This window comes from Ranitomeya variabilis, chromosome 2, assembly GCF_051348905.1.
Source record: "Ranitomeya variabilis isolate aRanVar5 chromosome 2, aRanVar5.hap1, whole genome shotgun sequence".
Classification (NCBI taxonomy): Eukaryota; Metazoa; Chordata; class Amphibia; order Anura; family Dendrobatidae; genus Ranitomeya; species Ranitomeya variabilis.
The window spans coordinates 954,614,590-954,640,213 of record NC_135233.1 but is presented as its reverse complement, the minus strand read 5'-3'; the positions used below and the strand labels follow the sequence as shown (position 1 = coordinate 954,640,213).

The following is a 25,624-nucleotide window of genomic DNA, read 5'->3' as shown; positions in this document are numbered from 1 at the left end:
GCAGCACATGATAGAATGGGGGTGCAAGATGGGAGCAGCACATGACATAATGGGGGCTCAGGATGGGAGCAGCACATGACAGCATGGCGGCGCAGGATGGGAGCAGCACATGGCAGCATGGGGGCACAGCATGGGAGCAGCACATGATAGCATGTGGGCGCAGGATGACAGCAGCACATGACAGGATGGGGACGCAGGATGGAAGCAGCACATGACAATGTCGGCACAGGATGGGAGCACATGACAGGATTGGGGCACAGGATGGGAGCAGCACATGACAAAACAGGGGCGAATGATGGGAACAGCACATGACAGGATGGGGGTGCAAGATGAGAGCAGCACATGACAGGATGGGGGCGCAGGATGGGAGCACCACATGACAGCATGGGGGTGCAGGATGGGAGCACCACATGACAGGATGGGGGCACAGGATGGGAGCACATGACAGGATGAGGGCTCAGGAAGAAAGCAGCACATGACAGGATGGGGGCGCAGGATGGAAGCAGCACATACCAGAATGGGGGTGCATGATGGGAGTAGCACAAGACAGGATTGGGGTGTAGGATGGGAGCAGCACATGACAGCATGGGGTGCAGGATGGGGAGCACCACATGACAGGATGCGGGCGCAGGATGAGAGCACCACATGACAGGATTGGGGTGCAGAATGGGACCACATGACAGAATTGGGGTGCAGGATGGGAGCACATGACAGGATAAGGGCTCAGGAAGAGAGTAGCACATGACAAGATGGAGGCGCAAGATGGTAGCAGCACATGACAAGATTAGGGCGCAGGATGGAAGCATCATATACCAATATAAATGCTCGCCACCTGTGCGTGGAGTGGGTTCAATAGCTAGTATATACTGTACATATAATAAACATATAGATAGATAGATAGATAGATAGATAGATAGATAGATAGATAGATAAGCCGGCAAATGATCTGCTGCGTACAGTATAATCACAGAGTGACAGGTTAGAATAGAATAGATAGAATAGAAATATACATATAGATTACATATATATATATGTGTATATACACTCACCGGCCACTTTATTAGGTACACCATGCTAGTAACGGGTTGGACCCCCTTTTGCCTTCAGAACTGCCTCAATTCTTCGTGGCATAGATTCAACAAGGTGCTGGAAGCATTCCTCAGAGATTTTGGTCCATATTGACATGATAGCATCACACAGTTGCCGCAGATTTGTCGGCTGCACATCCCAAAGATGCTCCATACAAGGCAGGATGGATCCATGCTTTCATGTTGTTTACGCCAAATTCTGACCCTACCATCCGAATGTCGCAGCAGAAATCGAGACTCATCAGACCAAGCAACGTTTTTCCAATCTTCTACTGTCCAATTTCGATGAGCTTGTACAAATTGTAGCCTCAGTTTCCTGTTCTTAGCTGAAAGGAGTGGTACCCGGTGTGGTCTTCTGCTGCTGTAGCCCATCTGCCTCAAAGTTCGACGCACTGTGCGTTCAGAGATGCTCTTAGGCCTACCTTGGTTGTAACGGGTGGCGATTTGAGTCACTGTTGCCTTTCTATCAGCTCGAACCAGTCTGCCCATTCTCCTCTGACCTCTGGCATCAACAAGGCATTTCCGCCCACAGAACTGCCGCTCACTGGATTTTTTTTCTTTTTCGGACCATTCTCTGTAAACCCTAGAGATGGTTGTGCGTGAAAATCCCAGTAGATCAGCAGTTTCTGAAATACTCAGACCAGCCCTTCTGGCACCAACAACCATGCCACGTTCAAAGGCACTCAAATCACCTTTCTTCCCCATACTGATGCTCGGTTTGAACTGCAGGAGATTGTCTTGACCATGTCTACATGCCTAAATGCACTGAGTTGCCGCCATGTGATTGGCTGATTAGAAATTAAGTGTTAACAAGAAGTTGGACAGGTGTACCTAATAAAGTGGCCAGTGAGTGTATAATATATATATATATATATATATATATATATATATATATATATATATATATATATATATATTATATATACACACATGTCAGTAGCACACACATATATACAGTACAGACCAAAAGTTTGGACACACCTACTCATTTAAAGATTTTTCTGTATTTTCATGACTATGAAAATTGTACATTCACACTGAAGGCATCAGAACTATGAATTAACACATGTGGAATTATATACTTAACAAAAAAGTGTGGAACAATTGAAAATATGTCTTATATTCTAGGTTCTTCAAAGTAGCCACCTTTTGCTTTGATGACTGCTTTGCACACTCTTGGCATTCTCTTGATGAGTTTCAAGAGGTAGTCACTGGAAATGGTTTTCACTTCACAGGCGTGCCCTGTCAGGTTTAATAAGTGGGAGTTCTTGTCTTATAAATGGGGTTGGGAGTCCTACTGAATAGACTGTTAGAATTTGTATTATGGCAAGAAAAAAGCAGCTAAGTAAAGAAAAACGAGTGGTCATCATTACTTTAAGAAATAAAGGTCAGTCAGTGTGAAAAATTGGGAAAACTTTGAAAGTGTCCCCAAGTGCAGTTGCCAAAACCATCAAGCGCTACAAAGAAACTGGCTCACATGAGGACTGCCCCAGGAAAGGAAGACCAAGAGTCACCTCTGCTTCTGAGGATAAGTTTATCCGAGTCACCAGCCTCAGAAATCGCAGGTTAACAGCAGCTCAGATTAGAGACCAGCTCAATGCCACACAGAGTTCTAGCAGCAGACAAATCTCTACAACAACTGTTAAGAGGAGACTTTGTACAGCAGGCCTTCATGGTAAAATAGCTGCTAGGAAACCACTGCTAAGGACAGGCAACAAGCAGAAGAGACTTGTTTGGGCTAAAGAACACAAGGAATGGACATTAGACCAGTGGAAATCTGTGCTTTGGTCTGATGAGTCCAAATTTGAGATCTTTGGTTCCAACCACCGTGTTTTTGTGTGAATAGGTGAACGGATGGACTCTACATGTCTGGTTCCCACCGTGAAGCATGGAGGAGGAGGTGTGATGGTGTGGGGGGTGCTTTGCTGGTGACACTTGATGATCTGGCCTCCACAGTCACCAGACCTGAACCCAATCGAGATGGTTTGGGGTGACCTGGACCGCAGAGTGAAGGCAAAAGGGCCAACAAGTTCTAATCAGCTCTGGGAACTTCTTCAAGATAGTTGGAAGACCATTTCCGGTGACCACCTCTTGAAGCTCATCAAGAGAATGCCAAGAGTGTGCAAAGCAGTCATCAAAGCAAAAGGTGGCTACTTTGAAGAACCTAGAATATAAGACATAATTTCAGTTGTTTCACACTTTTTTGTTAAGTATATAATTCCACATGTGTTAATTCATAGTTCTGATGCCTTCAGTCTGAATGTACAATTTTCATAGTCATGAAAATACAGAAAAATCTTTAAATGAGTAGGTGTGTCCAAACTTTTTGTCTGTACTGTATATGTATTTATATTTCATAGAGAGATAGATAGAAGAAAAGCCGGCAATTCTTTTTCCGGCTTCTGTAAACACTGCAGGAGTTAACAGGAAAGAAAAGATGGATTACTTACAGTAAATACATATAGAATAGGTAGATATATAGATGTCAGTGACAAATACAATTAGTACAGTGTGTATGCAAATTACTGGACATGTACTTAATTAATAAAAGATTATTTTACGGAAAAAAATGGCGTGGGCTCCCATGCAATTTTCACAACCAGCAGAGGGAAAGCCAGTGACTGGGGGCAGATGTTTATAGCCTGGGAAGGGGGTAATACCCATGGAGCTTCCCAGGCTATTAATATCAGCTCACAGCTGTATACTTAGACTTTACTGGCTACTAAAATAGGGGAGCCCCCCAAAAAATGATGTGGGGTCCCCCTAGAATTAATTATCAGCAAAGACTATGCACACAGCTGCGGACTGATACTAATAGCCTAGGAAGGGACCATGAATATTGCCCATTCCCCTGGCTGAAAATATCAGCACTCAGCCGCCCCAGAAAAGGCGCATCTCTAAACTGCGCCAATTCTGGCACTTAGCCTCGCTCTTCGCACTTGCCCTGTAGCAGTGGCAAGTGAAGTAATAGTTGTGGGGGTTGATGTCACCTTTGTGACATCAAGCTCCAAGGTTAGTAATAGAGAGGCATCAATAACACGCCCCCATTATTAACCCCATAGTCAAATTGTTAAGAAAACACAGACTCCGATTAAAAAATCGCTTAATTGAAATAAAGACACAGACTCCTTTAACGTTCAAAATTAAACCACACTTACTGCCACACCTAATTCTCCGACACCCTCGATCTCCTATAATAAAAGTAAACTAATAAACCAACAATATACCCATACCTGTCCGTCGTGTCCCATGCAGGAATCCACATCTGGGGGATATACAGTTTTCAATCAGGACGGTGCCAGGATGCGACCGTCCCAGCTGAAAACCACTGGTGAATGAACTGCTGAGAGTGGAGATTCAGTGACTAATGGTGACGTCACTGAAGCTGCGCTTCCTCACAGCCTGAACTGCGATGAACTCTGGACCTTGGAAAAATGCACTGTCATAACACCAGCTTGAATAAATGATTTTAAAATCCAAAATGTTGGCCTACTGAAATGTATATTCAGTAAGTGCACTCAATACTTGGTCGGGGTTCCTTTGGCATCAATTACTGCATCAATGTGGTGTGGCATGGAGGCGATCAATCTGTGGCACTGTTGTCGTGCTATGGAAGCCCAGGTTGCTTTGATAGCAGCATTCAGCTCATCTGCATTGTGGGGTCTTGTGTCTCTTATCTTCCTCTTTACAATACTCCATAGATTCTCTATGGGGTTAAGGTCAGGTGAGTTTGCTGGCCAATCAAGCACAGTGATATTGTTGTTTCTAAACCATGTATTGGTACTTTTGGCAGTGTGGACAGGTGCCAAGTCTTGCTGGAGAATGACATTTCCATCTCCAAAAAGCTTGTCTGCAGAGGGAGGCATGAAGTGCTCTAAAATTTCGTGGTAGATGGCTGTGCTGACTTTGGTCTTGATAAAACACAGTGGACCTACACTAGCAGATGACATGGCTCCCCAACCATCAATGATTGTGGAATCTTCACAGTAGACCCCAAGCAGCTTGGATTGACTGTCTCTCCATTCTTCCTCCAAACTCTGGGTCCTTGATTTCCATAGTCTAGTGTGAAGTATCCACAATCAATGATGGTTTCGGGAGCCATGCCATCTGCTGGTGTAGGTCCACTGTGTTTTATCAAGACCAAAGTCAGCGCAGCCATCTACCAGGAAATTTTAGAGCACTTCATGCTTCACTGTGCAGACAAGCTTTTTGGAGATGGAAACTTCATTCTCCAGTAGTACTTGGTGTACCAATTCTTGGTTAAAAAACAACAATATCACTGTGCTTGATTGGCCAGCAAACTTGTCTGACCTTAACCCCATGGAGAATCTATGGGCTTTTGTGAAGAGGAAGATGAGAGACACCAGACCCAACAATGCAGATGAGCTAAAGGCTGCTATCAAAGCAACCTGGTCTTCCATAACAGCTCAGCAGTGCCACAGGCTGATCGCCACGCCACATTGATGCAGTAATTGATGCAAAAGGAGCCCCGACCAAGTATTGAGTGCATTTACTGAATATACATTTCAGTAGGCCAACATTTCGGATTTTAAAATCATTTTTTCAAGCTGGTGTTATAAAGTATTCTAATTTACTGAGATAATGACTTTTGGGTTTTCATTGGCTATAAGCCATAATCATCAACATTAACAGAAATAAACACTTGAAATACATCACTCTGTTTGTAATGACTCTATATAATATATGAGTTTCACTTTTTGTATTGAAGAACTGAAATAAATTAACTTTTTGATGATATTCTAATTTTGTGAGATGCACCTGTATATATGATTATTCAGCAAAAATTGTACCAACATACAACACCAGCTGAGAATTGATGGTATACTTTGGGTTTCTACCTCGTTAACAAAGACATATTGGACTTACCAACTTTTTCAAATGCTTCCTTGAGTTCTTCAAGTTCCTCTCTGGATATAGTGATTATATTGTTAGCCATGTCCTAGTCAGATGGAGAGTTCAATAGGTAATTTTGGGGACCTAACAATGGAGAATGGAGAAATGAGACTAAGTACACATCAGCAGTGACTATGGATACTACACAATAACTATGGATGACCAGTTAAGTAAAGAATGCTTTGTTCGCCTTTAAAGCAATCACTGGAAAGCAGGAAACAAAGCTTACACCCTAAGGGCTGACACTCATCTGCGTTTAGAAAATCAGTATGATGTTGGTATTGAAAAGTCGGACAACTGTCATGCAAGTGTCAGTCATGCGAGTACAATATGTTTTCTCTTGGCCAGCATCTGTATGACATACATATGTAATCCATATGCAATGTGTTTTTAACATCAGCTTTTACATACAGGAATTCTTTATGTCATTCCAAGCTAGTTTACTAACTAATAAAACAATCTTAGATACAGAAATAGATAGATGGATGGATAGATAGAAAGAAAGTTCTCAAGCAGCGAGCGATGACGTCAGTGAGATGACCGGGGTTCATCAGCTATGAACTATGGTGACCTTTCTCACGTCAGCGCTAGACACTGCAGGAGTGTTATGGCGCTCCTGTCGCAGTGTGTTCCAGCTGGCTTGCTGAGCATTCGCATCATGTCGCCACTCAACAGACCACCTGGATTTAGCAGAGCTGGAGGTCTTCGTGGGACAGGATCACAGAGGAATTATCTGAGGACAGGTGAGGAATATGGTGCTTATATATACACTGCTCAAAAAAATAAAGGGAATACTAATATCCCACATCCTAGATATCACTGAATGAAATATTCCATTTGTAAATCTGTATTCATTACATAGTGGAATGTGTTGAGAACAATAAAACCTAAAAATGATCAACGTAAAGAAAAACTAATATCCCACGGAGGTCTGGAGTTCGAATGATGCTCAAAATCAAAGTGGAAAATGAAGTCACAGGCTGATCCAACTTCAGTGGAAATGCCTCAAGACAAGGAAATGATGCTCAGTAGTGTGTGTGGCGTCCACGTGCCTGTATGACTTCCCCACAATGCCTGGGCATGCTCCTGATGAGGTGGCGGATGGTCTCCTCAGGGATATCCTCCCAGACCTGGACTAAAGCATCCACCAACTCCTGGACAGTCTGTGGTGCAACATGACGTTGGTGGATGGTGTGAGACATGATGTCCCAGATGTGTTCAATCGGATTCAGGTCTGGGGAACAGGCAGGCCAGTCCATAGCTTCAATGCCTTCATCTTGCAGGAACTGGTGACACACTCCAGCCACATAAAGTCTGGCATTGTCCTGCATTAGGAGGAACCCAGGGCCAACTGCACCAGCATATGGTCTCACAAGGGGACTGAGGATCTCATCTCGGTACCTAATGGCAGTCAGGCTACCTCTGGCGAGCACATAGAGGGCTGTGCAGCCCTCAAAAAAATGCCTCCCCACACCATTACTGACCCACTGCCAAACCGGTCATACTTAAGGATGTTGCAGGCAGCAGATCGCTCTCCATGGCATCTCCAGACTCTGTCACATGTGCTCAGTGTGAACTTGCTTTCATCTGTGAAGAGCACAGGGTGCCAGTTGTGAATTTGACAATCCTGGTGTTCTGTGGCAAATGCCAAGCATCCTGCACGGTGTTGGGCTGTGAGCACAACCCCCATCTGTGGACGTCAGGCACTCAGACCATCCTCATGGGGTCGGTTTCTAACCGTTTGTGCAGCCACATGCACATTTCTGGCTTGCTGGAGGTCATATTGCAGGGCTCTGGCAGTGCTCCTCCTGTTCCTCCTTGCACAAAGGCTAAGGTAGTGGTCCTGCTGCTGGGTTGTTGCCCTCCTACGGCCCCCTCCACATCTCCTGGTGTACTGGCCTGTCTCCTGGTAGCACCTCCAGCCTCTGGACACTACGCTGACAGACACAGCAAACCTTCTTGCCACAGCTCGCATTGATGTGCCATCCTGAATGAGCTGCACTACCTGAGCCACTTGTGTGGGTTGTATAGTCCCTCTCATGCTACCACGAGTGTGAAAGCACAACCAACATTAAAAAGTGACCAAAACATCAGCCAGAAAGCATTGGTACTGAGATGTGGTCTGTGGTCCCTACCTGCAGAACCACTCCTTTATTGAGTGTGTCTTGATAATTGCCAATAATTTCCCTCTGTTGTCTATTCCATTTGCACAACAGCATGTGAAATTGATTGTCAAACAGTGTTGCTTCCTAAGTGGACAGTTTGATTTCACAGAAGTTTGATTTACTTGGAGTTATATTCTGTTTATGTGCTCCCTTTATTTTTTTTAGCAGTGTGTATATATATATATATATATATATATATATATATATATATATATATATATATATATATATATATATATACAGTGGGGCAAAAAAGTATTTAGTCAGTCAGCAATAGTGCAAGTTCCACCACTTAAAAAGATGAGAGGCGTCTGTAATTTACATCATAGGTAGACCTCAACTATGGGAGACAAACTGAGAAAAAAAAATCCAGAAAATCACATTGTCTGTTTTTTTATCATTTTATTTGCATATTATGGTGGAAAATAAGTATTTGGTCAGAAACAAACAATCAAGATTTCTGGCTCTCACAGACCTGTAACTTCTTCTTTAAGAGTCTCCTCTTTCCTCCACTCATTACCTGTAGTAATGGCACCTGTTTAAACTTGTTATCAGTATAAAAAGACACCTGTGCACACCCTCAAACAGTCTGACTCCAAACTCCACTATGGTGAAGACCAAAAAGCTGTCACAGGACACCAGAAACAAAATTGTAGCCCTGCACCAGGCTGGGAAGACTGAATCTGCAATAGCCAACCAGCTTGGAGTGAAGAAATCAACAGTGGGAGCAATAATTAGAAAATGGAAGACATTCAAGACCACTGATAATCTCCCTCGATCTGGGGCTCCACGCAAAATCCCACCCCGTGGGGTCAGAATGATCACAAGAACGGTGAGCAAAAATCCCAGAACCATGCGGGGGGACCTAGTGAATGAACTGCAGAGAGCTGGGACCAATGTAACAAGGCCTACCATAAGTAACACACTACGCCACCATGGACTCAGATCCTGCAGTGCCAGACGTGTCCCACTGCTTAAGCCAGTACATGTCCGGGCCCGTCTGAAGTTTGCTAGAGAGCATTTGGATGATCCAGAGGAGTTTTGGGAGAATGTCCTATGGTCTGATGAAACCAAACTGGAACTGTTTGGTAGAAACACAACTTGTCGTGTTTGGAGGAAAAAGAATACTGAGTTGCATCCATCAAACACCATACCTACTGTAAAGCATGGTGGTGGAAACATCATGCTTTGGGGCTGTTTCTCTGCAAAGGGGCCAGGACGACTGATCCGGGTACATGAAAGAATGAATGGGGCCATGTATCATGAGATTTTGAGTGCAAACCTCCTTCCATCAGCAAGGGCATTGAAGATGAAACGTGGCTGGGTCTTTCAACATGACAATGATCCAAAGCACACCGCCAGGGCAACGAAGGAGTGGCTTCGTAAGAAGCATTTCAAGGTCCTGGAGTGGCCTAGCCAGTCTCCAGATCTCAACCCTATAGAAAACCTTTGGAGGGAGTTGAAAGTCCGTGTTGCCAAGCGAAAAGCCCAAAACATCACTGCTCTAGAGGAGATCTGCATGGAGGAATGGGCCAACATACCAACTACAGTGTGTGGCAACCTTGTGAAGACTTACAGAAAACGTTTGACCTCTGTCATTGCCAACAAAGGATGTATTACAAAGTATTGAGATGAAATTTTGTTTCTGACCAAATACTTATTTTCCACCATAATATGCAAATAAAATGATAAAAAAACAGACAATGTGATTTTCTGGATTTTTTTTTCTCAGTTTGTCTTCCATAGTTGAGGTCTACCTATGATGTAAATTACAGACGCCTCTCATCTTTTTAAGTGGTGGAACTTGCACTATTGTTGACTGACTAAATACTTTTTTGCCCCACTGTATATATATACACAGTGGGGAAAAAAGTATTCAGTCAGCCATCAATTGTGCAAGTTCTCCCACTTAAAAAGATGAGAGAGGCCTGTAATTGACATCATAGGTATACCACAACTATGAGAGTCACAATGAAAAAACAAATCCAGGAAATCACCTTGTCCGACCTGGCAAGATTTAGTTTGGCCGACTAAATACTTTTTTCCCCACTGTGTGTGTGCGTGCGTGCGTATATATATATATATATATATATATATATATATATATATATATGAAAAAAAAAAAGAACAACCAGCACTCCCAATGTGAACACATGCACGCTGCAAACTGTACAATATAGATAAAAAGAACACAGCGGCACATGTACATGAATCTAGGCCATGTGAAAACACAGACAAATATCCAATATGAATCATACTTCTCAAAAATATTTTTTCACAAATTTTTTCAAAAAATTTTTTTTTTCATAAAACTTACAGTAATAGATGAATTGAAGATTCTTAGCGCATGATTTGGCCAATTTATGCACTAAGAATCTTCAATGCATCTATTACTGTAATTTTTTTTGAAAAAAAAAATTTTTTTTAAAAATTTGTGAAAAAATATTTTTGAGAAGTATGATTCATATTGGATATTTGTCTGTGTTTTCACATGGCCTAGATTCATGTACATGTGCTGTTGTGTTCTTTTTATATATATATATATATATATATATATATATATATATATATATACATACACATACACAGTAATAAATGGGAAAAAGAGGAAAAGAGGGTCTGGAGTATTTATTTGAAATAAAGGACTTTATTCTTGCTGTGTTTGCTAACAAAAAAAGACCATGGGGATAGTAATGGAGGTGTCTTATAGATGCCAATCCATTACTAACTCCTGGGCTTGATGTCAGCTGACAATACAAAGCGGACATCAACCCCAAACCTATTACCCCACTTGCCACCACACAAGGACAAGTGGAAGGTAGAGGCTAAGAGCCAGAATTGGCTCATCTTATGGATCTGCAATTTTTGGGGCTGATCATAGCTGATGTTTTTAGTCTTGGAGGGGGGCAATATCCCTAGGCTATAAATATCAGCTTGCAGCTATCTGCCTAGCCTTTGCTGGTTATTAATATTACAGGTGACCCCACATCATTTTTTGTGGGGGATCTACCATTATTGATAACCAGTAAAGGCTAAGTAGACAGCTGTGAGCTGATATTAATAGCCTGAGAAGATCCATGTTTATTAACCCCTTCCCAGACCATAAGCATCAGCCCCAGATGTCGGCTTTCACTCAGCTGGTTAAGAAAATTAAGAGGGATCCCACACATTTTTTTCTTTTAATGTTTTCTATATTTCTATTGTGACAGTTCACATTATAATTTATTTTACTCGGGAGATGAAATGTCCTTTGAGATGGGTGCGTAAAAATCACACAGCACACGCATGGTCTGTGTGCTATACAATTTGTTTTCTCTCTGTTTTATATTGACTTGCATTGCCAAATCTTTTTCTCTCAGTCCAATCTGAGCTGAGAAAAAAGTTGCAGATGAACACAGAATCATTTACTAACACTAGGCCAATTTTTTATCAGATTCCACTCTCCCTTTTAAAAGCAGATGAGTATGAGGCCTCTGACTGATAACAGAATCGCATCAATTCACCATTAGTCTAACGTACAAAGGCTAAAAAAGGGAAGCTTATAAAAAGTGCAGCTAATAGCGTTCACATATATATGTATGCGGAAATATGTGGCAAAGTAGTATGGTCATGGGGCAGATATTTTATATATTTTATATATCAGTAAATTCAAACATGTATTTGCCCAGCGAACAAAGAAAAAGTATGCTTAATATACACTCACTGGCCACTTTATTAGGTACACCTGTCCAACTTCTTGTTAACACTTAATTTCTAATCAGCCAATCACATGGCGGCAACTCAGTGCATTTAGGCATGTAGACATGGTCAAGACAATCTCCTGCAGTTCAAACCGAGCATCAGTATGGGGAAGAAAGGTGATTTGAGTGCCTTTGAACGTGGCATAGTTGTTGGTGCCAGAAGGGCTGGTCTGAGTATTTCAGAAACTGCTGATCTACTGGGATTTTCACGCACAACCATCTCTAGGGTTTACAGAGAATGGTCCAAAAAAGAAAAAAAAATCCAGTGAGCGGCAGTTCTGTGGGCGGAAATGCCTTGTTGATGCCAGAGGTCAGAGGAGAATGGGCAGACTGGTTCGAGCTGATAGAAAGGCAACAGTGACTCAAATCGCCACCCGTTACAACCAAGGTAGGCCTAAGAGCATCTCTGAACGCACAGTGAGTCGAACTTTGAGGCAGATGGGCTACAGCAGCAGAAGACCACACCGGGTACCACTCCTTTCAGCTAAGAACAGGAAACTGAGGCTACAATTTGTACAAGCTCATCGAAATTGGACAGTAGAAGATTGGAAAAACGTTGCTTGGTCTGATGAGTCTCGATTTCTGCTGCGACATTCGGATGGTAGGGTCAGAATTTGGCGTAAACAACGTGAAAGCATGGATCCATCCTGCCTTGTATGGAGCATCTTTGGGATGTGCAGCCGACAAATCTGCGGCAACTGTGTGATGCCATCATGTCAATATGGACCAAAATCTCTGAGGAATGCTTCCAGCACCTTGTTGAATCTATGCCACGAAGAATTAAGGCAGTTCTGAAGGCAAAAGGGGGTCCAACCCGTTACTAGCATGGTGTACCTAATAAAGTGGCCGGTGAGTGTATAGTATACTGAAACTGTTAAAACTGCGATAAAATAAATTTACCCTAGATCCTTTGAAATGTACTGTATATATACATTATAATAATGTACAGCTGCTAACTTATAGCCATTTAAATCATTATTAAACCTCATTTACTCCAAACCTACAAATGCTGATGCAGTTATGCCACACTCAGTATTTTGTCAGTTTTTACCTAGCCAAATCAGTTCTCATGCTTCGAGGGCCAACAGCCCGAAACACCGTGTCTGCGAATTGAGATACTGATTTGGCTATTATCCTAAGTCATATTGCACGACTCGTTAAAGGGTTGATTGTGACTTGTAGGATCGCTACTTCCAACAGGTGGCGCTATAGAGTTTAAGTCCTCTTCTTCTCAGAAGAGGCAATTTGAATATTTAATTTCCCAGAGGAGCATTACATGGCAAATAAGCCTCCTAAAGGCCCCGTCACACATAGCGAGATCGCTGCTGAGTCACAAGTTTTGTGACGCAACAGCGACCTCAGTAGCGATCTCGCTATGTGTGACACGTACCAGCGATCAGGCCCCTGCTGCGAGATCGCTGGTCGTGTCGGAATGGCCTGGGCCGTTTTTTGGTCGTTGAGGTCCCGCTGACATCGCTGAATCGGTGTGTGTGACACCGATCCAGCGATGTCTTCACTGGTAACCAGGGTAAACATCGGGTTATTAAGCGCAGGGCCGCGCTTAGTAACCCGATGTTTACCCTGGTTACCAGCGTAAATGTAAAAAAAACCAAACAGTACATACTCACCATCTGATGTCCGTCAGGTCCCTTGCCGTCTGCTTCCTGCTCTGACTGAGCGCCGCAAAGTGAAAGTGAAAGTACAGCACAGCGGTGACGTCACCGCTGCGCTCTGCTCTCACTGTACGGCGGCACTCAGTCAGAGCAGGAAGCGGACGGCAAGGGACCTGACGGACATCAGATGGTGAGTATGTACTGTTTGTTTTTTTTGGTAACCAGGGTAAACATCGAGTTACTAAGCGCGGCCCTGCGCTTAGTAACCCGATGTTTACCCTGGTTACCCGGGTGCTGCAGGGGGACTTCGGCATCGTTGAAGACAGTTTCAACGATGCCGAAGTCGTTCCCCTGATCGTTGGTCGCTGGAGAGAGCTGTCTGTGTGACAGCTCTCCAGCGACCTACCAACGATCACGGCCAGGTCATATCGCTGGTCGTGATCGTTGGTAAATCGCTATGTGTGACGGGGCCTTTACCTTGACAAGCCAGCTTGTATGTCACTCTCCATAAGGAGAAACATTACCCCTTAGACCCCAGTCCAGAGCCTCTCACCTAGCCAAATCAGTTCTCATGCTTCGCACTGACGAGGGCCAACAGCCCGAAACACCGTGTCTGCGAATTGAGATACTGATTTGGCTTTTATCCTAAGTCATATTGCACGACTCGTTAAAGGGTTGATTGTGACTTGTAGGATCGCTACTTCCACAGGTGGCGCTATAGAGTTTAAGTCCTCTTTTTCTCAGAAGAGGTTATTTGAATACTTCAGTATTTGTAAGCAAAAATCAGGTGTGGGTACATTTTCCCACGGTGCTTGCATTGATGTCAGAAAGGTGAAGTGAGTTTATTGGCTTTGAACTTGCAGGACCTGTCTGATGGCACCACGAGCAGGAGAACTTTCTCACGCTCACGGTACCATCAGATAGGTAATAGGAGTTCACAGGAAGACACTGAGCACACGGTGCTCAGTGTCTACTGGATGACAGGCTGCATGGTCACATCATGCATCCAGGCAGCTGCCCATCTAGATATAGCAGAGCTAGACCCATTGTGGGACAAATGGATTAGCAGCATCTCTGAGGAAAGGTGTGGAATATAGTTGTTTATTTTTTAACTCTTTTGCAGATGACAAGGGCATGGGCAATGTCGTAAGTATGGTTTAATTAAGATTATTAACCCCTTAATGACAGCCAATACGTCTTTTAACTGACCTGGGATATAAGAGAATAGCCTCCCCATACAGGTGACAATCCAGCAGCTGCAGGCTGTCCACTATAGCTGACAACTTGCTGTATCAGCCACGATCACTGTTTGCCCCATCCAAATCTGTTTAACCCCTTAGATGCTGCTGTCAACAGTGACTACATCATTATAAATGGTTAACAGAGAGTGTGGGGGCTTCCTCTTTATCCAAATTGGTGCCCTCATATCATGATTGTATGGTCCTGATGTTTGCCATGGCAATTCATGACCAAATAGTGGCCTTAGAGTCTGACTGCTATAGTAATCTGTTCACAAGTTAGAGACATTTAGGTGGTAAAAATGCACATTTTCATTTCTGTCATACCACTTTGCATTAATTCCTGTAAAGCACCTGAAGGGTTAATAAACTACCTGACTGCAGTTTTCAATATGTTAGGGGGTGCTGTTTTTAAAATGGTATCACGTTTGGGGGTTTCCCAATATATGAGACCCCTAAAGTCACTTCAAACATGGATAAGTCCCTAAAAAAATAAATTTTGTAAATTTCCTTGAAAAAAAAATGAAAAATTGCTGCTACATTTTTAAACCTCCTAAAATGCTAACAAAATAAAATAACATTTTACAAATGGTGCTGATGTAAAGCCGACATGTGGGAAATGTTATTTATTAATGGTTTGCTGTGGTGTGACCATCTGGATTAAAGGGATAATCATTCAAATTTAGAAAATTGCAAATTTTTTAACATTTTTCTCAAATTTTTTATATTTTTTATAAATAAACACAAAACGTATTGACCTATATTTACCATTATCATAAATGTGTCATGAAAAAACAATCTCAAAATCACTGGGCTTTGTTGAAGGGTTGCAGAGTTATTACCACATAAAGTGACACTGGTCAGATTTCAAAAATTTGGCTCCATCACTAAGGGGTTAAAGGAGTCTGTGTCATTCTTTCAATTAACGGACTTTTTCTCGGTGTCTGTGTTCTCTTACAATGTGACTATGGGGTTAGTAATGGGGGCGTTTTATTGACGCCTCTCCATTACTAACCTTGGGGCTTGATGTCACCTGACAATACAAAGGTGACATCAACCTCCCCAACTATCACCTCACTTGCCACCACTACATGGCAAGTGGGAAGAGAGAGGCTGAATGCAATAGGCGCCTCTTACATAGGCGGCTTTTCCGGAGCGGCTGAGAGAAGTTTTTTTTAGCTTGGGGGCCAGTATCCATGGCGCCTTCCTAGGTGACTAATATCAGCCTGCAGCTTTCTGCGTAGCCTTTGCCGGTTATTAATTATAGGGAGACCCTACATCTTTTTTTTAGGATCCCCCATTTTAATAGACAGTAATAATAATAATAATTTTTATTTATATAGCGCCAACATATTCCGCAGCACTTTACAATTAAGCGGGGACATGTACAGACAATAAATTCAATACAAGTTAAGACAATTTGAACAGTGACATTAGGGGTGAGGTCCCTGCTCACAAGCTTACAATCTACAAGGAAATGGGGAGAAGGGCTAAGTGAACTGATATTAATAGCCTGGGAAGCTCCTAGGTAAGACCCCCTTCCCAGGCTATAAACATCGTCCCTCAGCCATTGGAAAATTGAGAGGGAGCCCACACCATTTTTTCCAGAAAAAATAATCTATTATTAATTAAATACATGTACAGTAATTTGCACACACACTGTACTAATTTAATTTGTCACTGATCTATTCTATTTGTATTTACTGTACGTAATCTATCTCTTTTATCCTGTTGGCTCCTGCAGTGATTTTACAGAAGCCGGCAGATGTATTATTGGCTTTTCTTCTATCTTTCTGTGCAATATAAATACATATATACTGTATATGTGTATTTTACTGACGTGTGTGTGTATATATATATATATATATATATATATATATATATATATATATATATATATTCTTTACCTTTAAACATCTTTTTATTGGCTGTAACACAGAAAACAAACTTACAAACAAAGGTGTGAGTCAAGTTAGAAAGTACTAAATAAACAGTTATCTTGTTCCATGGTAATAAGAATTAAACAAGTACCGCATACCATTACTCAATCACATTTACCTCAGTGGGAAACAAGGTACTCTCTCAAAAACCGTGAATTCCAACACAACTATTATTAGGCAGAATGCCATAACTATATATGATTGACTGTCAACCTTATACAAATGAGAAAGGTAATCGAAAAAGAAAGAGAAGAGAAGGAGGGTGGGGGGGATAAAGACGTAGGGGAGCCCCTTCCGAGGAGAAGGGATGTTGGATTCGGCGAGTTACATCTTTCTATTTCACGAGACCTGTCAGCGAACCTTTAGCTATGAACAACGGTGCAACCCATCGATTAATTTATAGATTTCCCTATTGGCCGATTAGCTCCAAGTAGTCATCACTATCTCTGAATAATTTCCATGGGGCCCAAGTCACCTTGAGCTTATCTTGTGAAAAATGTGTGTAAACTATTATTTCCTCTATATAGTATAGCTGATCAACTCTATGCATCCAGTCTGATAAATATATATGTATTCTATGTGTATATTTCTATTCTATCTATTCTATTCTAACCTGTCATTATGATTTTACTGTATGCGACACATGAATTGCTGGGTTTTCAAAGGACACCGGTGTGTAAAAATAGGACAGCACTTGCATGGTCTGAGTGCTGTGCGATTTTTTTCTCTCGCACCCATAGGTTTGCATTGGTAAGTCTCGGCCAAGTCTCATTGACAATCGCAGCATGCTGCGATTTTACACGCACGCTGAATACGCCCGAGAAAATAAACGGTGATGTGAGCTGCCCCATAGATTAACACTGGTCCGAATGGTATGCTATGTTTTCTCGCATAGCACTCACCCATATTCTACGGTAGTGTGACGCCGGCCTAAGGCAGAGATTATTTGTGGTTTATAGCCTTTTTTAATTAGGGCTGCTTTGTGTAGTAATAGCTACATTATATAAAGACTCTACAGCCTCATTCATACAATCCAATGAAGTCAAACTTTTTATTGTGTTTTAAGCAGACCATTGCTAAAACCATTATTTAAAAATAAAATGTGGAAAAAACCTTCCATGTTTGTTGTGCAGGATGGTTTAAAGAACTGCCAGGTGGAGAACTTGTACACCAGGGTCTGATATCCGAAACACATTATTTTCAATATCTAAACTATACGACTTAGAAATCACAATTACACTTTTTGTTATTGCTAAAGCATTGATCAAGCCACAGTGATAGAGTGTACAGTAATGGAGCATGCCAGATAGCAACATAACTGATAAGGGACGTGCAGAAATATATCTATGGAAAAAAGATGAGAAGAATGTAATTTATTCATCCTTGAGACAAGGCAATCATATATGGCATATGATGAAGATATACGCTATCTAAATTGGCCCATAGACGAAAACAGTGTAAAGTTTTGCGTACACTAGCCGACTGGCAGCACAAAGCGACCGCTGATCGGAAACTTCTTTGCTGATTTGCAGTTGTTTAGCAGCCTGGTTACACAGGCAGACCAAGTTTCAGATGCATACAGAATGATCTGTTACAGGCTGCCATTGTTCTTGGCACCACAGGTCCTGTTTAAACAGGTCAATGCACCGCCAAGGACAATGATCTTTTAGGCAAATCAAAATTTTGCTAAATTCTAGGAACTTTATCCCGTCCAAAGCTTAATCCCTTACAAAGTTACGTATATGTGCATGATTGCAGGGTTGACCATGTGTGGAGTAGGCTCATAAGCTGATCTCCCTCCACCCATGGCTGATACCAGCTGTTACATAGCCGGCATCTGTGATCAACAGCAGTGGTCAGAGCTGAGTTCTGATTGCTGCTATTAACCAAATAGTGTGTTTGTCGATACTCGCATACACCAGATCCCAAGGGCACTGATTGCTGCAATCTTGGTGCTTCTTAGACGCTCAGCCACTGTGAAACTGTGGAATTGCAGTATATCGTATAAGGGATCGAACAATGATAAGTTCAAGTCCCATAAAGGGCCTAAACATTTTTTCAAGATTTTAAAGACATTTAAAAAAAATAAAAATTTGAATCACCCACATTAAACCCACAGTAAAAATAAATAAAGATAAATAACAAAAAAATCTATTTTGCATTGTTGCCTGCATAAAAGTACAGTTGAACAGAACTAAAGAGAAAAAAATAAAAACGCTAGAATTGCCACTTTTGGTTACAAGACCTACCTAAAAAAATGCAATGAAAAGTGATCAAAATGTAAAGTTCCAGTATAGCTTGTCTAGACTCTGACTGCAGATAAAACAAATGTATTTGCCTCCTTGCCAGACTGAGGGAACCCCAAAACCCATACCTGTTCTCAAACTATTTACTGAGAAAATGTCTTTATGAAAGTCATAGCATTACAGGTGTTACAGGTAGAGTTGAGCGACTTTTACTTTTTTCGGATCGAGTCGGGTTTCGCGAAACCCGACTTTGTCAAAAGTCGGGTTGGGTGAAGTCGGCTGATTATTGCGAAAAGTCGGGGGCCGACTGAAACACGAAACCCAATGCAAGTCAATGGGGAATCAAAGTCGGCAGTGAGTGGAGGACAAGAAAAAACCTACAGTGCCCATTTTAATGCCAAAAACATCAATTCTTATTACTTAAGCTTGTCAATCTTAATTTACTTTATAATAATAGTTAGGCATTGAAAACTAGGGGTCATTTGGCTAAAGTTGTGGGGGGGTAGGGCCGGCTCAAGATTTTCGTGGGCCCAGGAAACGCGGAATACGTCACGGCGGTAGAGCAGGGAGAGGTAAGTATTTCAACTTTGCAAGTGTTGTGATCCTGAGCAAGCAGGGGGGGGCCACTCGTTGGCGACATCACTGGCACAGGGCCCCTCATAGTACGGCGGTGTGTTTGATGGTGGGTGGCGCCTCCCACTGGGAGAGACACTTTTGCGTACTATGAGGGGCCCTGTGCCAGTGGCGTCGCCAAGGAGTATGCCCCCCCACCTGATGAAGGAACCTGCACTTTCATCTGCACCTTCCTCTTTGTCCCCGTGTAAGGTGGTATAGTATGCGGGAAGGGGAACCTGACTTTCAGCAGGGTCAGATTCTGGCTGTGTAGAGTGCAAGGGGAATGTAGTGGTCTGGGTCAATGTACCAACAGACTCATCTAGCAGTGGCTGGGCAATTGGCAGGATGAGGAGGAAACACAGATATAGGCCCAAATAATAAAGTAGGCTAAATGCAGTTCAAAATTGGTAACAGGACTAAACAGACGGCATTGCTTTGTTCAGTGGAGGACAACTGTAATGAATGGCAGACACAGTTAGTAGGCCCAAATATTAAAGTAGGCTAAATGCAGTTCAAAACTGGTAACAGGACTAAACAGGCGGCATTGCTTTGTTCAGTGGAGGACAACTGTAATGAGTGGCAGACACAGTTAGTAGGCCCAAATATTAAAGTAGGCTAAATGCAGTTCAAAGCTGGTAACAGGACTAAACAGGCGGCATTGCTTTGTTCAGTGGAGGAAAACTGTAATGAGTGGCAGACACAGTTAGTAGGCCCAAATATTAAAGTAGGCTAAATGCAGTACAGGCGGCATTGCTTTGTTCAGTGGAGGAAAACTGTAATGAGTGGCAGACACAGTTAGTAGGCCCAAATATTAAAGTAGGCTAAATGCAGTACAGGCGGCATTGCTTTGTTCAGTGGAGGACAACTGTAATAAGTGGCAGACACAGTTAGTAGGCCCAAATATTAAAGTAGGCTAAATGCAGTTCAAAATTGGTAACAGGACTAAACAGGCGGCATTGCTTTGTTCAGGGGAGGAAAACTGTAATGAGTGGCAGACACAGTAGGCACAAATAATAAAGTGGGCTAAATGTGTGCCAAAAAATTGTTCATAAATAAACAGGTGTCATAGCTAGGTACAGGGGTGGGCTCCTCTGCTGAGTAGCAGACAGTGGTAGTAGGCGCAAAGTATTAACTGGTCTAAATGGAGGCCAGGGCCCCTGTATATTTTAACTATCATCTATCATTTCAACAAATTTGTATTGGCAGTGCCATTGAAGGATTTAATAGCACAGACTACACAGTGGTGGAGCAGGGAGAGGTAAGTATTGCAAGTGGTACAGCACTGTTTGAGCTAGGGGGAGGACACACTCATGGGTGGCGGTACTGGCAAAGGGCCCCTCATATTACGATGGTGTGTCTGATGTTGGTTGTGCACCACCACCGTCAGAGAAACTTCATTGTACTATGAGGGACACAGTGCCAGTGCCGTCGCCCAAGAGTAGGCCCACCCACCTGTCCAGGCAAACGGCACTTGCACGGGTGCTTGCGCAAGGTGGTGACCACGGCCCTGTGGGGGGAGTCAGCCCATTTAGGGAGGTATAAAAATGGCCTATGATGGACATTCAGCAGCTGCAAATGGAGGAATTGGAGAAGTCAGTAAGAGGAGGCCAAAAGCAAGACATTTTTCAGGCAAGCTACGTGTCAGCAGGGGAAGGTGGGGCAAAATAATTTGAAATCCATGATTGGTTCATTTTAATGAAGGTTAGATCATCAACATTCTGGGTAGCCAGACGTGTCCTTTTTTCGGTCAGTATTGAACCAGCAGCACTGAAGACTCTTTCTGATAGCACACTAGCAGCAGGGCAAGCGAGCTGCTGTAATGCATATTCTGCCAATTCAGGCCAGGTGTCTATTTTAGATGCCCAGTAATCAAAGGGGAATGACCTGTGAGGGAGGACATCGATAAGGGAGGAAAAGTAGTTTGTAACCATACTGGACAAATGCTGTCTCCTGTCACTTTGAATCGATGCAGCAGTACCTGTCGTGTCAGTGGTCATTGCAAAATCACTCCACAACCTGGTCATAAAACCCCTCTGTCCAACGCCACTTCGGATTTGTGCACCTCTAACACCTCTGTCATGTTGCCCCCTATGGCTCGTATGAGAACCATCACCGCCGCTGTGTGCTGGGAATGCCTGAACCCAACGGTCTACAAGAGTTGCTTGTTTGGTAGCCAATATTTGCTCAAGGTTCTCATGTGGCATGATATTTTGTAATTTTACTTCATATCGTGGATCCAGGAGGCAGGCCAACCAGTAATCGTCATCGGTCATCATTTTGATAATGCGGGGGTCCCTTTTTAAGATACGCAAGGCATATTCAGCCATGTGGGCCAATGTTCCAGGTGTCAATTCACTGCTTGTGCTGAGTTGAGGAGCACTTTCTTGCAAATCAACATCACTTGTGTCCCGCAAAAACCCTGTACCCGACCTTGCAACACGACCAGTTTCTATTGCCCCCTGAGAAGCATCCTCCTCCCATAAATATTCATCCCCCATCATCCTCCTCCTCCTCCTCTTCGTCCGCCACCTCGTCCTGGAGAGTTCCCTGAGCAGACAATGGCTGACTGTCATCAAGGCTTCCCTCCTCCTCGGCTGCAGATGCCTGCTCCTTAATATGCATCAAACTTTGCATCAGCAGACGCATTAGTGGGTTGCTCATGCTTATGATGGCGTCGTCTGCACTTACCAGCCGTGTGCATTCCTCAAAACACTGAAGGACTTGACAGAGGTCTTGTAGCTTCGACCACTGCACACCAGACAACTCCATGTCTGCCATCCAAGTGCCTGCCCGTGTATGTGTATCCTCCCACAAATTAATTACAGCACGCCTCTGTTCGCACAGCCTCTGAACCATGTGCAGTGTGGAGTTCCACCTTGTTGCAACGTCGATTATTAGGCGGTGCTGGGGAAGATTCAGCGATCGCTGATGGTTCAGCATACGGCTGGAGTGTACGGGTGACCGGCGGATGTGCGAGCAAAGTCTTCGCACCTTCAGGAGCACGGCTGGTAACTCCGGATAATTTTTGAGGAAGCACTGCACCACCAGGTTAAAGGTGTGAGCCAGGCAAGGTATGTGTTTCAGTTCTGAAAGGTCTATGGCAGCCATAAAATTCCTTCCGTTATCACTGACTACCTTGCCTGCCTCAAGATGTACACTGCCCAGCCATGACTGAGTTTGTTGCTGCAAGTACTCGGCCAGTACTTCCGCGGTGTGTCTGTTGTCACCCAAACACTTCATTTGTAACACAGCCTGCTGACGCTTACCACTAGCTGTTCCATAATGGGACACCTCAAGTGCAACACTGGCAGCTGCGGATGGAGTGGTCGTGCGACCACGCTCTGTGGACGAGCTTTCGCTTCTGGAGGAGGAGGGGTGGCGAACGCCTACAGCCAACTGTTTCCCAGACCGTGAGCTAGGCAGAACTGTCCCACTATGGCTGTCCCCTGTGGACCCTGCATCCACCACATTAACCCAGTGCGCCGTAATGGACATGTAACGTCCCTGGCCATGCCTATTGGTCCATGCATCTGTTGTGAGGTGCACCTTTCCACTGACTGATTGCCTCAGTGCATGGACAATGCGGTCTTTGACATGCTGGTGAAGGGCTGGGATGGCTTTTCTCGCAAAGAAGTGGCGACTGGGTAGGCCATAGTGTGGTACTGCGTAGGCCAGTGATGGCGAACCTATGACACGCGTGTCAGTGCTGACACGCGTAGTCATTTTCAGTGACACGCCGGCCGCGGCCCCATAGAAATTGCTTCTTTCCCAGGGTCTGAAGGAGAGGAAACTCTCCTTCAGGCCCTGGGAACCATATTAATATGTAAAATAAAGAATTAAAATAAAAAATATTGCTATACTCACCTGTCCGACGCAGCCTGGACGTCCGCGAGGGAACCGGCAGCGTTGTTTGCTTAAAAATCGCGGTTTTCCTTCCTTCCTTGAAGTCCCGGCTTGTGATTGGTTGCGTGCCGCCCATGTGACCGAGACGCGACCAATCACAGCAAGCCGTGACGTAATTTTAGGTCCTTCAGGATTTTAAAATTACGTTCCGGCGTTGTGATTGGTTGCGTCGCCCATGTGACCGCACGCAACCAATCACAACGCCGGAACGTAATTTTAAAATCCTGAAGGACCTAAAATTACGTCACGGCTTGCTGTGATTGGTCGCGTCTCGGTCACATGGGCGGCACGCAACCAATCACAAGCCGGGACTTCAAGTAAGGAAGGAAAACCGCGATTTTTAAGCAAACAACGCTGCCGGTTCCCTCGCGGACGTCCAGGCTGCGTCGGACAGGTGAGTATAGCAATATTTTTTATTTTAATTCTTTATTTTACACACATTAATGTTGTTTCGATACCGATACCCGATACCACAAAAGTATCGGATCTCGGTATCGGAATTCCGATACAGCAAATATCGGCCGATACCCGATACTTGCGGTATCGGAATACTAAACAATGGCATCCGATCCGATTTTTTATCGGATCGGATGCCATGCAGGAGGTCTGTGGGTCCAAACAACAGAGCTCCGGTGCAGAGCGTCTAGGCCTGGGACTTCCGGTAGGCTAGGCGCAGCTCCCGGAAGTCCCAGGCCTCTGCGTCGGATCTGTGTTGTTTGGGCGACATTGCGCTGCTCCCTGCTGCGCCGACCATAAGTCCCAGGCTGCACTTCTGAGGCCTGAGGAGATAGCTGTCTGGACTCAGGCCCTGTGATAGCTGTCTGGAGGCCCTGTGATAGCTGTCTGGACTCAGGCCCTGTGATAGCTGTCTGGACTCAGGCCCTGTGATTGCTGTCTGGACTCAGGCCCTGTGATAGCTGTCTGGACTCAGGCCCTGTGATTGCTGTCTGGACTCAGGCCCTGTGATTGCTGTCTGGACTCAGGCCCTGTGATTGCTGTCTGGACTCAGGCCCTGTGATTGCTGTCTGGACTCAGGCCCTGTGATTGCTGTCTGGACTCAGGCCCTGTGATTGCTGTCTGGACTCAGGCCCTGTGATAGCTGTCTGGACTCAGGCCCTGCCGGTAGGGCATCATCTCTAACGAGATTAGTATAGCAATGTGGGCGTTCAAACCCTGTGTACGCGGATGAGAGGATGAGTACTTTCTTTTCCTAACGAGAGTCTCTTGTAGGGTGAGCTGGACTGGAGAGCTGCATATGGTGGGACTAGCGGTGGTGGTGGTGGACATGGCGGATTGAGAGAGGGTTGGTGATGGTATTCTTGATGTTGGCCTACATACAGTGTTTCCTACCAATAACCTTGTGATTCCCTGACTGCTTTGGCCTTGCGATGATACCTCCACATTTGCTGCTGGTGGTGTCCTAACCGGTGGGCTTACAGTGAGGGAAGCAATGTAGCGTTGCTGACTACCTTCATTCTGAGCAGGTGCACCAACAGTACGGGACGTTTGGTAGTTAGTCCAGGCTTGCAAGTGCATGCTGGTTAAATGTCTAAGCATGCACGTTGTATTTAAATTTTGAAGATTCTTCCCTCTGCTAAAGGTCTTTGAGCATTTCTTACAGATAACTTTTGACTGATCATTCGGATCTTGGTTAAAAAATTGCCACACTACACTCTTCCTACTATGGAATACCTTTTCAGGCATTGCACGCTGTGCTACTTTCACCGGATGGCCACGCTGTCCTAAAACTGTTTTTGTTTTTGACAAATGTTTTCGGCCTGATACGGGCCTGCCAGATGACAGCTGTTGTGATGTATATCGCTGCTGCGGATCATCCTCCTCCACTTCTGAGCTACTGGCAGCGGCACCCTCTTCCCCCAATGGCTGCCAATCTGGGTCAACAACTGGGTCAGCTATCACCTCCTCTTCAATGTCATGTGCACCTTCCTCTGTGTCACCGTGTAAGGTGCTATAGCGTTCGGGACGGGGCACCATAGGGTCATCAGGGTCAGATTCTGGCTCAGTACACTGCGAGGGCAATGTAGTGATCTGAGTCAATGGAACAGCATAATTATCTAGCTGTGGCTGTGCATCAATGCACTCCATGTCCGATTCATCTTGTAATGGGCAGTTAACAATTTCCCTTTCTAACCCAGGCACGG

At 44.0% G+C, this 25,624-nt stretch overlaps 1 protein-coding gene across 3 annotated transcripts in view; it reads right to left on the bottom strand.

The window, feature by feature from the left end:
* Positions 1–25,624, bottom strand: part of PLS1 (plastin 1) — a 238,333-nt gene that overhangs the window by 131,269 nt on the left and 81,440 nt on the right. For all 3 annotated transcript variants that reach the window (XM_077290797.1, XM_077290796.1, XM_077290795.1), the window contains exon 2: positions 5,976–6,086. In XM_077290797.1, coding sequence (XP_077146912.1) covers positions 5,976–6,045 — 70 coding nt within the window. In that variant the 5' untranslated portion in view covers positions 6,046–6,086. The remainder of the gene's footprint in view (positions 1–5,975; positions 6,087–25,624) is intronic.